The 14307-nt window shown below is 39.8% G+C and overlaps 1 protein-coding gene across 2 annotated transcripts; it reads right to left on the reverse strand.

Moving 5' to 3' along the window:
- Positions 1–551: 551 nt before the first annotated feature.
- On the reverse strand, positions 552–14013 carry bbs12 (Bardet-Biedl syndrome 12). Of its 2 annotated transcripts, none has more exons than XM_073042834.1 (2): positions 13953–14013; positions 552–5234 (listed from the first exon to the last, which is right to left on the reverse strand). In XM_073042834.1, exons 1-2 carry the CDS (start codon positions 13965–13967, stop codon positions 3135–3137), a joined length of 2115 nt encoding a protein of 704 aa, XP_072898935.1. In that variant the 5' UTR covers positions 13968–14013; the 3' UTR covers positions 552–3134. The 2 variants fall into 2 exon arrangements, with proteins under 2 accessions (XP_072898935.1, XP_072898936.1); XM_073042835.1 differs by lacking the exon at positions 13953–14013 and adding an exon at positions 11288–11353.
- Between the last annotated feature and the right edge of the window lie 294 nt (positions 14014–14307).

Below are 14307 nucleotides of genomic sequence, written 5' to 3' on the forward strand. Positions count from 1 at the left end.
GATGTGGGTAGCAGACAAAGAATCTCCCCAATATTACTGGGAAAGCCTTGTTAGGAAAGACTTTGTTAAGACTAAGAGCCAAAGTAAATTAGTATGTTGAAAGAGAAAGGAAAATCTCCATAGGTAGATGATTCAAACACCCTAGATTTTATGGATTTATATAAAATAGCTATATTTGGAACAGCCTGTACCTCCGTCAATGGAATTCTGGAGGATTAAGCTGAAAAGTAAACTTCCTTGTATGATTAAACTGGCACTGAACATCTTGTTGTAACTGAAAAGTTCACCTGTCTCACTGGGAAGCCAAACCATAAACACCATTATCGTCATTTTGTAACTATTCTAGAAGCAGTATCAGTGATCAATAGTTTTATATATAAACAATAATGACATACGAGGAGAGAAGAGAGAGGAAGGAAATATAGTTATGGCTGAACAATTGAGATACCTCCATCCTTTACCTTCTGTTCTGTTATACTAGGTAAAGGAATTACAATGTAGAGAATTTGAATGCAGGAATTAACATACAACCAAAGAAAATGAAATTGGAACACTTTGTTCAAATCAATGAAATATTGTACATTTCTTAATAGAGATTGCTGTAGCAATGCTCTGAGTATGCAATACTTAGTCCTCACGAATTCAAATAGCAATTTTATTGCCTGAATTTGATAATCATCAAGCTGATCTTCTAAAATCATACAACAGATATTGCAAGAGATGAGTAGCTGTAAACAGGCACACATAAGAGGAATAGAAAATCTAATAATCTATATCTCTTGATCCAATAGGACGTTCTTTGTGCTCTGCTTGTGTTTTTTCCTCACTCTCTTCATTGTCTTGTATAATTTAACAAATACGATTTTGTGCATCAGCCATCAGCACCCAACTTAATAACTCGTACAATGGTAATAATGTAGATTTTCACACAAATCAGCTGTTTCATTCAAAAGCAGCATTTAATGTTTAAAACACAGGAATAAAATGTTATTACTTTGTTGTCAGTATGGAAAAATAAATCTATAAATTAAATTGCCCAATTGATTGAGCTCTTAGTATTTAAAACAATTTCGTCAAATATAAGATCATTCAATTTCACACGTTTAAAGTCCTTTAGAGAACATCACTCAATGATGCAATTACTCGTTTCCTTTACATAAACATCCAATCTTGTGCAAGTGTAACTGAATAATACAAAAACTGCAAAGTGTATCTCATAAAATGAATACTACCGTAGATTCCGGACTACAGAGCGCACCTGATTAAAAGCCGCTGGCTCTAATTTTAGAAATAAAATCAATTTTTTACTTGTACAGGCCGCACCGGATTTTCGGCCGCAGGTGTCCCACGTTGTAATATGAGATATTTACACAGAAAGATATTACACGTGAGGATTTTTTAACTTTTAATTAAATCCATATGGTAACATAAACAAATACATATTGCAAATGCTTTTTTTCGAACCGTGCCTGTAACGCGGCTACTTTTAAATATACGTTGCGTATACTTCTTTACTGAACAACATTCCAATATCTCCTAACGACTGGTAAAAAATATATATACTGCAGCCTACCAGGAAAAGTTATTGATCGCCTTTAACTTAAAAGCAGCGTTTTCGCTCCGCCGCTCGCCCCCGCCATCCCGTTTATCGCAAACCGGTATCCCACAAGACGCGGCGAAACCGGGTGTGACGTCATAGCATCCCGCGATGTAGTACAGAAAACAAATATAGTTAAAACAGTTCTAACTTTAACTAACAAATGAATTACTAAGCGAAAATATTATAAACTAAATAACTGCCATAAAGGCAGCACAATGCTTTTCTTCGAGTGTTTTCCATGTTGATGAGGGTGAGTACAAATGACTGATTTACAATAATTTAATTGTGAAAGTGCGCTTGATTTATCGTACAATTTCATTGGACCTCTGTGAACTACTCATCAATTTTATTGGTCTACTGTTACGAGGCAAAATGTTTTTGGCGGCATGAAAAAAAATAATGCATTAGCCGCTCCGTATTAAAGGCCGCAGTGTTCAAAGCTGTTCAAAATGTGGGAAAAAAGTAGCGGCTTAAAATCCGGAATCTACGGTAGTTATATTTTAACTATATCTAAACATTTGTACAGTATAATTAAACGTAAAGGTTATAGTTACCAAATAACCAAATCAGATGCAATAGGTTTGAAAGTTCCAAAACCCCATTTTAGGACAGTGATATAAAATCTAGACTCCCATTCTGACAAGAAAGGCCCATATCTGCACTCACTGGTCAAATACCCATTTGACCCACATTTACTTTAAGTACAACCAGGAAGATGAAGTTGCTCAACAAAAGTCTTGTGCACCCAATCAGCAGTGCCCTGTGTGTTGCCGGTGTCTTGAGAGGCTTAATTAAGCCAGAACAAAGACCGCACACTGGCAGATCTTCACAGCTCCACTGACTTGGATTCAACCCTGTCCTTTGGTGTGGAGTGTGGAGTTTCCAGGTTCACCCTTGATTGCATGGATTTCCCCCAGATGTTCTGGTTTCCTCACACTTCCCAAGCAAGTATTAGTTTCTAGGTTAATTGCCTATTATAAATTGTTCTTCATGGTGTATGGGTGTGATTGAGACTTACTGGAGTTGAAGGGACTGTTCGGAGTATAAAAAGCAGGATATATGCAAATTAGTTATTAATAGTCGGTGTGGACAGGGCAGAGGGCCTGTTTTTATGCTGCATGATCCTTATAAATCTAAACTTGTCCATGAACTTACTAAGAAGATATCCAACAGGCAGTAAAGTCACTTTCTCACATTATTAACGGCCTACGTTTTTTTCAAGGCTTTGAATGTCAGTGTTATTCAGCATCATTATAGAATGGAAATAATGAAAAAATTAAAATAAAGCTGACATATAGCCTACTGACTGATTCACTGGGTGGATCATGTCAGCAACTTCAGGACTTCTGCATTTAGGTACCTTTGCAGAGTTTGGTTTGCACCCACGTAGGTAAAAGATGCTGGTCTGACAGAACTTCCTGTAAAATGTAAATATCAAAAGTGCTCAAAGGGGATATGCAAATAGCTAAGAGTATACCACTTATTCATATAAATCCAGATCCAAGCTAAATTGCATATTTACAGAACATTTTGTTCAAACTGATATAAAAGAGTTAAGGAAATCAATTTTTCTATCAGCTGCTGAAGTTTTAGATTCGCGGCCTGTAATGATTTCAGCATCTGCCTGCAGTGTCAATAGCACTAAATTCAAAGCCCTTCTCCAGGCTTCCAGTTTGATAATGACATTATCATGAACCTTATACTCAAAGCTGTCTTCATTTAGACTAGTAGAATCAGACATGCTTGGTATACCAAGATTCACATGCTTCCTTGATACCTCTGAAATGATAGGAAATAACCCAATACCGCTGTGAAGGCACTTCTGCACTTCCGCCAAAGCATCCAGTGACGTTACATACATGCCTGTATTAAACAAGGCAGTAACAAGATACTCAACTAAGCCATCAGCCAAGGATTGTAAGACCTGTGATCTATAAAATATTGTGTCTGCAAACCATGAAGAACACTGTTCATCAGTTCCTGGTTTAAAAATCTTTGCTTCCAATATTAACTGTTTTAGATGCTGAAGACACAGAAGTTCAGTGGCTCCTGCACCAGGAAATATTTGTCTCTCACGAAGAGCATGGTTTAGACGATATACACAAGTCCAGAATTGATCTTCCATTGTCTGCAGTTTGCAACTTAAAGGGCTACAAAGTACTACTGAAAGTACAGAAGTTTTAAATGTATTTATCTGCACAGCAATTTTATCTTCCAAGTTTGGTGCATTTTTAGCTTTCCAGAAACCTAAATGCGCCCCAGTTCCCACACAATGTTCATTTACTTGTGTAATGTAACTTACAGTGATAGCTCCCATAGCCTCTGCAAAGCTCTGAATCACAGAGTCTTTCACTTTCTGAATTATCAAAATATTTTCTTGCAAACACCTATCCATTAAATGTGGAGATGTTATTCCCTTTACCAGAATTAAATTAATGTGAAATTTATTAAGTGTATCTATTGCTATATCTAACCATTCTTCATCTAAACTTTTAACTATGACAGTCTGCTTAACTACAGTAATATTTGAAATCCTGTTGAAACCTGGATGATGGTATGTTTCAGTCAAATCTCCATTTATAAGTATAGTATGCAGGGGCAAACCTGCCAGACACTCGACAATAATGGATTGCTCTACTGAGACTAATGCAATTAAACCTGCACTAACACAAGAATGGCACTCAGGCAGTCCAGGAAAGAAATATGTAACTAGCTTCTCAACATCCAATTCAGGGAAAGTTCTGCAAGCATTTTCTGTTACTAAATGTTGAGTCTGAATTTTATAGGCTTCTACTGCCAACTGCATCATCTGCTCATTTCCATGGCTCAGTGATAAAGCCAGTGCTGTAAACCTGGCATAGTCAGGTGTAGACAGAAAGGAATCCATTTGAAAACTGCTTGATGAAGTCAGCAAAGTTTCTTCTTGTTTCTTGCTTTCAGGAGTTGTGAAGTACCGGCTCATCTTTACTTTTGATTTTAATTCTTTGTGCATTGAGCTTTCCCTACATTGGTCTGAAGACGCATATGCAGTTATACGACTTGAAAAACACCCCAAAGATGAGGCATTTACATTGTTTTTCGTGGAATTGCCTTGAATTGAAGTTGTTGTCTGAGTTGGTCCCTTTACTACTGAATACATTTCATCCAAACATATACTAGACTTACACAAAGTGCATGATTTACTTGTTTGTGGCTTCTGTTGACAGCAGGAGACTTTTAAAATGCTATCAATGGATATCTGATATGATTTTAGAACCTCAAAACAATGTTCTAGTGCTTCATACATCACAGATACTATGACAGGAATGGGAATGTCTTGTCTTATACAATTTAGAACAGCTTTACTCCAAGATCCAGCAAGGCAAAGCAGGGTGGTTGTTCCCGATTTGTATTGCTTGTATTGTGCCTGTACAGCTTCATTCAACAACTGTCCAACTGGACAATCCAGCTGTAGATTTTCCAGAAGTCGGAATGCAGAACAAATCACAGCTGTTTCTCCAGTGGTGTCATCCACAATGAACTTGTAGCACCTTTTAGAGCCAAGAAATGTTCTGCCTGATGCAGCCAGTACAGATATCTGCTCCAGACCCAAGTGTGATTTCTTGTTGGGTAACCTGTCTTGCATTCCAACACACTGTCAAAAGAAAGAAAATCAAAAATGCTTGACAGTCTTATTGTAAATTTAATCATCTTCTATGAAACATTCAAAAGTTCAAAATTCAAAGTAAATTTATTATCCAAGAACATATATGTCTAAATTTTATTTCTGTAACGCTGAGATGCTCAGTAAAAATACTTTAAAAGTAATAAACTTTAATACTGTGTAATTTGTTTAGTCTAAGGCCATTCATTTCCACCTTTGGGACACAGCCTGTATCTATTCAAGTCCTCATCCACACTCTGCCTATTACTAAACTTGACTACTCTTCCACACTCCTGTCCAAACTACCTCTTTCTAAGTTCTAATTTTGTCCATGAGAACTCTTTAATGTTCAGGACCAAGTTCAATCTTGCTCACCCATCATCTTTGTAAAGTGGCTCCTGTCAAAGCTTCTTAAAATTTTCAACTCCAGTTTTAAAATTTCATCATTGACTTGCCTCTCCTTCAGTTGTATAACTCTTCAAGATACCCATGCTCATTTGTGGAATCCTTGAATTTAATCATTCCATTTGTCTCCATATTTTCAGCTGACGAAGTCCTAAAATCCAAAATTCAATCCCTCTGTCTTTCTTCCTTATTCACCTCTATGCAGTCTATCTTTTTGAGTTTTTACTTATTTGTCCTGTGTGGTTCTATATCAAATTTTAATTAGTAACACTCCAACATGTCTTGCAATGTTCAAGGCATTATGAAAATACATAATTTTGAAACAGCTTCCACCATCTGTGATGATAGCCAACCATCATATTAAATTGGTGCTAATGTTGTAGTTTTGAATTAGTAAAACAAATGACCTAAACCATAATGTCTACAATATCCAAAATAAACTGAGCAAAGTAGGGGTGATAATCTGTAATGAGCAACCAATTGGGGAAAACTAAAAAGAACCAAAATTACACAAGCAAATCTATTAAAGATGCAAATTGCACCAACAATAATTGGAGATTTCAATCATCTCAATTAACTCAGTAAGTGATGAGCACAATTTTTTTTTCATAACTCCTTGCTCAGTCTCCTAGACGAACAAGACAAAGAGAATAACTTGCAATGTGATTGTTTCATTAATGTTGAAAAACAACCAAACGTCCCAAGTACTTAACAGGAACAATACCAATAAGTACATTTTTGATACACTACCAAGATGTCACAACACATGTCCAATTAAACTTCTTTGTCCAAATAAAGAGGATTTTCAGATTTTTGTAGAAGGGCAGCTGTAAGCTTAGCCACCAAAAATAAAGAGATGGAAATTGGGAATATGGAAGATGTCAGAACTGGAGGAGATCAGCAGACCAAAGCTAGAAATTAAAAATAACAGAGAGCATTGGATAATTTTTATACAATGACAGGGATGGCTTAAAAATTATGCATTACCAGATCACTAGCAAATAAAAGAGCAATGGGTAAACTTGACTTGTTGTAAATTAATATGTGGGCATAAGAGTTTTGAAAGAACTACTGAAAGATGAAAAGAATTTTGCAGTGTATACAAGAGGTAACAAAGGCATGGATGAAAATTTTAGAAATAGATGGCACTGGGTGTGATATAAGTAGAGACCAATCAGAATGGTCTATATAAATGGTGAGAAACCCTTTTTAAGGTTAGGACACCGTTGCAAATGGTTTAGCTCAGTTTGAAAGGGGAGCAATGGGAAGCTATCATAGCTATTAAGCTCAGGACGTTGGAGTTCTGTTCCATTTTAATGTCCTGTAAGGAGTCCCTATGTCCTCCCCATGGAAAGTGTGGGTTCTCTCTGAGTTCAAAGACGTACCGGTTAGTACCTTAATTAGTTATTGTAAATTGTCCCGTGATTAAGCTTGGGTAAAACTGGGGGTTGCTGGCAACATGGCTTGAAGGACTGGAAGGGCCTATTCCATGCTGTATCTCCATAAATAAATACATACCTCGACTTGGAAGAAATACTTGCTTTTTAAACATAGGATATCAAGAAAAATACATCATAAATAGTTTATGTGGAAGGATTAGGTCTAGGGGATATTGGTGGATGGAACCAAGTGTAACCATTTGTAACATAGAGGAGCACACTAGAAAGGCCATTTTCCCCACAGTGCTACGCTGATTTTGATGCCAATTAATACTAAATGTCCTCCTGTATATTATTCATATCTCTCAATTCCCTTCATATTCATTTGTCTATCTAAAAGCCTCTTAAACTCCACCAGACCGAATGATGCCATCACCAGCCCTGGTATCTCTTCCATACACCTACAACTCTCTGCAAAAAAATCTTGCCCCTCATGTCACCTTTAAACCCCTCCCTCCTAACCTTAAAAGCATGTCCTCTGGTATTTGAAATTCCTACTGTGTGAGCAAAAAAGATTCTGTCTATCCTATGAATGCCTCTCGTAACTTTAAAACCCTGTATCAGCCCACCTCTCAGCCTATAAGGTCATAAGACATACGAACTGATTTAGGCTATTCAGTCCATTGCGTCTGCTCAACATTTTCATCATGGCTAATCCATTTCCCTCTCAACTCTATTCTACCATAAGACTGCTCCAAGGAGAATAACCCAAGTTTCTCCAATCATTCCTCATAGATCTTGGGTAGCATCTTTTGGAGCCTCTCCAGTCTACTTCCTACAATGGGTCAATCAGAACTGCATGCAATACTCCATGCTGGCCATGACTTCCTTATTCTTACATTCAATAGCCATCTATCTCAATGAAGGCAAGCATTCCATTTGCTTTATTTACCACTGTATCCATTTGCACAGCCTATTTCAGTGAAACATGGGCCTGGATCGCAAGACCCGTTTGTACATCAATACCATTAAGGGGTCCATCATTATCTGTATACCTTCTCCTTTCACTTGATCTCCCAAATGCAACACCGTACACAGGCCCAGATTAATCCCCATCTGCACTTCTCTGCCCATGTCCATAACTGATCTAATATTCAGCTGGATTTTTGGTACACCTTCACAGTGTCCATATCTCCAAATAACTTGATGCCATCTGCTAATCCATTCAATATTTTTAAGTATATTGTAGGGGTTGTGTGGCGCATGGCCATGTAGTTAAGGCGTTGGACTAGCGAACTGAAGGTCGTGAGTTTGAGCCCCAGCCGAGGCAGTGTGTTGTGTCCTTGAGCAAGGCACTTAACCACACATTGCTTCAGTCCACCCAGCTGAAAATGGGTACCGACAAAATGCTGGGGGCTAACCTCACAATAGAATGGCATCCTATCCGGGGGGGGGGGGGGTGGGGAGGGACCTCCATCTTCTCCATCTTTAGAAAGAGGTGACATATGGTCAGAGAATGTTGAATCTTTGTTGGTGGAGTTAAGAAATTGGAAGGGTGAAAAACAATCATGGGAATCATATGTAGGCTTGTAAATAGTAGCCAAGATGTGGGGTTCAAATTGCAAAGGGAGCTGGAAAAGGTATGTAATAAGAGTAATGACACAATTGTAATGGGGGGGGGGCTTCAATATGCAAGGGGATTGGAAAAATCAGGTTGATGTCAGATCACAAGAGCGGGAATTTGTTGAATTCCTATAAGATGGCTTCTTAGAGCAGCTTGTGCTTGAGCCTACTCTGGGAAAGGCTACCTTAGATTCGGTGTTGTGTAATAACCCAGATCCTAGTAGAGAGCTTAGTAAAGGAACCCTTTGCAGACAGTGATAATATGATTGAATTCATACTACAATTTGAGAGGAAGAAGCATAAATCACGCAAATAAAGAGCAGTACAGAAGCATGAGAGAGGATGGATTGGAGGAAGATACTGGCAGGGAATAGTTCACAAGGCACAGGATAGATATGTCCCCACAGAAGAAGATAGCTTCCCATTGCTCCCCTTTCAAACTGAGCTAAACCATTTGCAACGGTGTCCTGACCTTAAAAAGGGTTTCTCACCATTTATATAGACCATTCTGAGGAGAAAAGGCCAAGTACACTCAACCTATTCTCATAAGGTACACCCGCCAATCCAGGCAACATCCTTTTAAAACTCCTCTGCACTCTCTCTTATAGTATCCACATCCATTCTGTAGTGAGGTGACCAGAACGGAACACAGTACTCCAAGTGGGGTCTAACTAAGGTCTTATATAGCTTTAACATTACCTCATGGCTCTTGAGCTCAATCCCATGGTTGATGAAGGCCATATGCCTTCCTAACAACACTGTCAACCTGCGCAGCAGCTTTGAATGTCCAATTTTAAATTGGAGAAAGGCCAGTTTTGGCAAGTGTGGATTGGGACAGGCTGTTTTCTGGTAAAGATGTACAGGTGGCCCGTTTTTCGAACGTTTGCTTTATGACAGCTCGCTGTTACGAAAAACCTACATTAGTACCTGTTTTCGCTAACCAAAGAGGATTTTCGCTTTTCTGAAAAAAAAATGACTGCTATATACGTGTGTTTACCCCGAGAAAGACTACCATGACCGTGAAGCCTTGTGCAAGCAGTTGTGTGCGCATGCATGTACGTGCATAGGTGTGTACGTATATATGCGTGTATGTGCCTATTTTTTTTTCCCCAAATCGATTTTGGCTTGCTGTCTTCCCACTTTTGATAAGTGAAACTACACCGTACATACAATATTTCTACTTTATATAGGCTGTATATTTATCATATCATTCCTGCTTTTACTCTTTGTTCATGTTATTTTAGGTTTTATGTGTTATTTGGTAGGTTATTTTTTGGGTCTGGGAACGCTCAAAAATTTTCACATATAAATTAATGGAATTGCTTCTCCGCTTTATGCCATTTCAGCTTACAAACGGTTTCATAGGAACACTCTACTTTCGAATAGCGGGGGAAAGCTGCACTTGGTAAGTGGGAGTCCTGGCAAAAAATGGAGATCTCAGTTCTGCATTGAAAGAGTGGATTCATCAGCATCGGAATGACGATATGTTGCTTAATTGTATGCTGATCATGAAACACTCAAAGATCTTTCACAGCAAACTGAAAATTGAAGGTAACTGTGAATATTCAACAGGCTGTTTGCAGAGATTTAAGAATAGGTACAGCAAATACAAGAGATGTGGGTGAGGGTAGCAACAATGGTGGTGGAAGGGAAACCCTGCTCTTTGAAGAAAGAGAACACAGCTGATGTATGTCCTGGAAAGGAAAGCCCTGTCCTGGGAATTTTGACTTATTGCACTAGTGGAAGAGAGGAAAACAACAGAGGCGACAATGGATGGTCTTAAATGTATAACAAAACTCACCAACATCCACCACTGATAAAATGTGTAGAGGAGATAGAATCTGGGTTGAAAATATGGTTTTAGTAGAGAAATACTTTGCTTGTTGTGAGCAATTGAGTAAACACTTTTCGCAACAGACAATGATTTAAGTGAGATAGGTCCGACATTGTATGGGTAAATCTATTATCTGCCATGAAGCTTTACAATCCTTGGATTAAGAAGGAACAGTGGTGGGGATGAAAAAGACATAACTATCAGAGTGAGACAATCATCACTATAAAGGAAGCAGGAACATCGAAGAAGCAGAGGGTAGACTGCTTGGTTTGCACATCCCTCTTCCTCCTATCATCACTGGCCGTACAATACTTGTCCATAGACCTCCTCCTTCACCACCTAAACTTCCAGATGAGGCAGAAATTCACATGTACCTCCTCTAACTTTGTTTACTCCATTCGCTGCTATTGCTGTGGCCTCCTTTACAGTGGTGAGACCAAACACCTGCAGTCTACCTGCCATGGCCATCTGGAGCTCTCTGCTGCAAGCCGTTTTGATTCTCTTCCCCCATTCCACATTGACCTGTCCATTGCCAGGGCGGGGCCAAGCACAAACTAGAGGAACAGCGCCTCATATCTCACCTGTATGGTCCACATTATTTAACAGTCTCAGCATCTGGAGTTATTTTCATTTATTTACTTTTGTCATTTAGCCCCTCAGGTCACTTTTACTGTTCATCAAATTGCAGTCCAATTCTAGTTTCTTATTTTTCTCCACACACCTGTCTGTAGATACCTTAACACCAATTGCTTTGGCTTCCAAACTAATACCACACTGAATGTGAAGGTAAAAGTGTTTCCTACCTTTGCTTTCAAAAGGCCAGAGGCTTTTAGACCAACATCTAATTTTCAGACAATCCCTCCTCTTCACTCCTTCCTTTCTACTTATAAAAAAAATGTGTTAAGGAAGAAGTTAAGAGGGTGATGTGTTTCAAGTCGTGGTTATATATCTGCACTCCTGATTTTGGGCCATTCATTGCAGAGACCAGAACCAATGTATCTTGTGACTTCAAATACTAATAGAACATGTGCAGTAAATGGCAGACTTCAGGAATGTTGATACATAGAGGGACCTAGTGGTGCAATTTCATAGCTCCTTGAAAATCACTACACATGTGGATGGCGAAGAGAAGAGAATATTAGGCTGAGGCACTCAGTTGAATGTCAAAACATTGCTGAAACCACACTTGAAGTGTTGTGTGCACTTCTGGTTGTCACTCCATAGGAAGCACATGGTAGCATTTGAAAGAGTACATAAGAGATCTTGCAGATGCTGGAAATCCAGAGCAACACACAAAAAAATGCTGGCGAAATTCAGCAGGTCAAGCAGCATCTAGGGAACTGAGTAAACAGTCAATGATTCTGGCCAAGACCCTTCATCAGGACTGGATAGCAAAGGAGAAGAAACCAGAATAAGGTGGTGAGGGGAGGGGGAGGAGGAGAAGCTCAAAGGTAAGAGGTGCTACTAGGTGGGTGGGAGAGGGGGAATGAAATAAGAAGCTGGGAGGTGATTAGGTGGAAAAGGCAAAAGGACTGGAGGAGTAATCTGAAAGGTGAGGAGCAGGGAAGGAGGAGAAGCACCTGGGGAAGGTGATAGGCAGATGAGGAGAAGAGGCAGGCTGCCAGAGTGGGGAAATGGAAGAAAAGGGGAAGGGGAAAAATTTACCAGAAGTTGGAGAAATCGATGTTCATGCCATCAGGTTGGAGGTTACCAGGACGGAATATGAGGTGTTGCTCCTCCATCCTGAGAGTAGCCTCATTGTGAAAGAAGAGGAGACCATGGAGCGACATATCAGAATGATAGTGGGGACTGGACTTGAAATGGTGAGCAACTGGGAAATTCCACTGTTTGCTGTTGGAGCTGAGATGCTTGATAACGTGATTCCCCCAATCTATTATCAGGTCGCTCCAATGAAAAGGAGGCTACACCAGGAGTACTAGATACCATAGATGACCCCAACAAATTTACACATGAAGTTTTGCCTCATCTGGAATGACTACTTGGGGCCCTGAATAGAGGTGAGGGAGGAGGTGAGAGGCAGGTGTAACACTTCTGCTGCTTGCAGGGGTAAGTGCTAGAGGGAGATCAATGGGGAGGGATGATTGGACAAAGGAATCGCAGAGGCACCGATCCGTGCAGAAGGTGGAGAATTGGGTGGAGGTAAAGATATGTTTGGTAGTAGGGTTCCTTTGAAGATGGCAGAAGCTGTGGAAAGTGATGTGTTCGATATGGAGGATCATGTGGTGGTTGGCGAGGACAATAGAAATTATCTCTGTTAAGGCAGTGGGAAGATGGGGTAAAGGCAGCTCTAACAGTGGAGGAAAGGAACTGAGAAAAGGGAATGGTATCTTTACAGGAGACAGGGTGGGAACTGGTATAGTCAAGATAGCCATGGGAATCAGTGGATTTATAAAAGATTTCAGTTTAAAGTTTGTCTCCAGTGATGGAGACAGAGAGATCAAGAGAGGGGAGATAGGTTACAGAAATGTACCAAGGGGCAGGGTGGAAGTTGAAAGCAAAGTTAATGAAATTAACGAGCTCAGCATGGGCACATAAAGCAGCACCAATGCAGTCTCTATTTACCATGGAAAGTGTTGGGGATCATTACAAGGGAAGGTTTGGAACATGGACTGTTTTACCTAGCCAATGAAAAGGCAGGCATAGCAGGGGCGCATGGCTACACCCTGAGTTTAGAGAAAGTGGAAGGAACCAAAGGAGAAACTGTTGAGGACGAGGACAAGTTCCCTGATTAATCAGGATGTAGCCTACAAATAAAGGGCTTTACTGATAAGGAGACTGAATAGGCTGGGTTTATTCTCAATGGAAAGTCGGAGGGCTAGGGGTGATCACCGAGGTTTATAAACTCGAAGAGCTCGGGTAAGTTAAATAGTTAGTCTTTTTCTTTGGGTGGGAAAACTAGTGGTTCTTGGTTTGTAGTGAGAGGAAAGAAATTTAAAGGAGATTGAGGGGCAAGTTTTCCAAATGGAAGGTAGTGGTTATGAGGTAGAAGCGTTTAAAAGACAATTAGACAGGAAAGGAATACACGGATACAGATCTAATGCAAGCAAATGGTATTAGCATCACGGTCAGCATGGACGAAGTGCAGACTGAAGGGTGCGTTTCTGCGCTGTACAAGTATATTATCTATGATTATGCCTGATTCTGGGTCTGGTAATGACATTCATTCCATCAGTTTTATCCGTGATTAGGTAGCTCTCGAAGAACACCGGGCGGCGGTTCTTAAAGCACATGGGCTGGTGGAATCGAATTATTCCAGACATAAGGTTTAGGTTTGAAGATGCCACTTTCTCCCCTCTCAGCAGGAATTCGGTGTGGCATCCTTTAAATGCCAAGAAGACATATGGATTTGCTTTCCCGATAACTAGAACTCCTTCCGCTCATTACACACTCACTGATCAACTAAAACAAGCAATATTTAGGAGGACGGATCCGCAATTCCCCAGTTACCTGCCGGGACTCCATTTGACGTGATACCGCGAACAATAGCCGCCCTCTCCCGCAGAACTGCCTCTTTAAGCACACGGAAATGACGCAAACAAACTTTTGTATATATTCCAATTTATCCTCATTGATTTAATTAATACCAGCACATAAAAACGACCAAAATAGAAAACTTATTTTCAACGATTCGTTTTGTATTTTTTTTTAAAAACCACTTTCCTATAAGCGCATGCGGACTAATTAGAGCGGCAGTTTGAGCGGGTTGCTGTGATACGGAGCGAGCGGTTCCCGCGCAACCAAACATGATGTCATTGACTGGTCTCAAAAACTATTGGTGTAAGGAAGTACGTCATCACGGGTT

The sequence above is a fragment of the Hemitrygon akajei genome, chromosome 4 (assembly GCF_048418815.1).
Source record: "Hemitrygon akajei chromosome 4, sHemAka1.3, whole genome shotgun sequence".
Classification (NCBI taxonomy): domain Eukaryota; kingdom Metazoa; phylum Chordata; class Chondrichthyes; order Myliobatiformes; family Dasyatidae; genus Hemitrygon; species Hemitrygon akajei.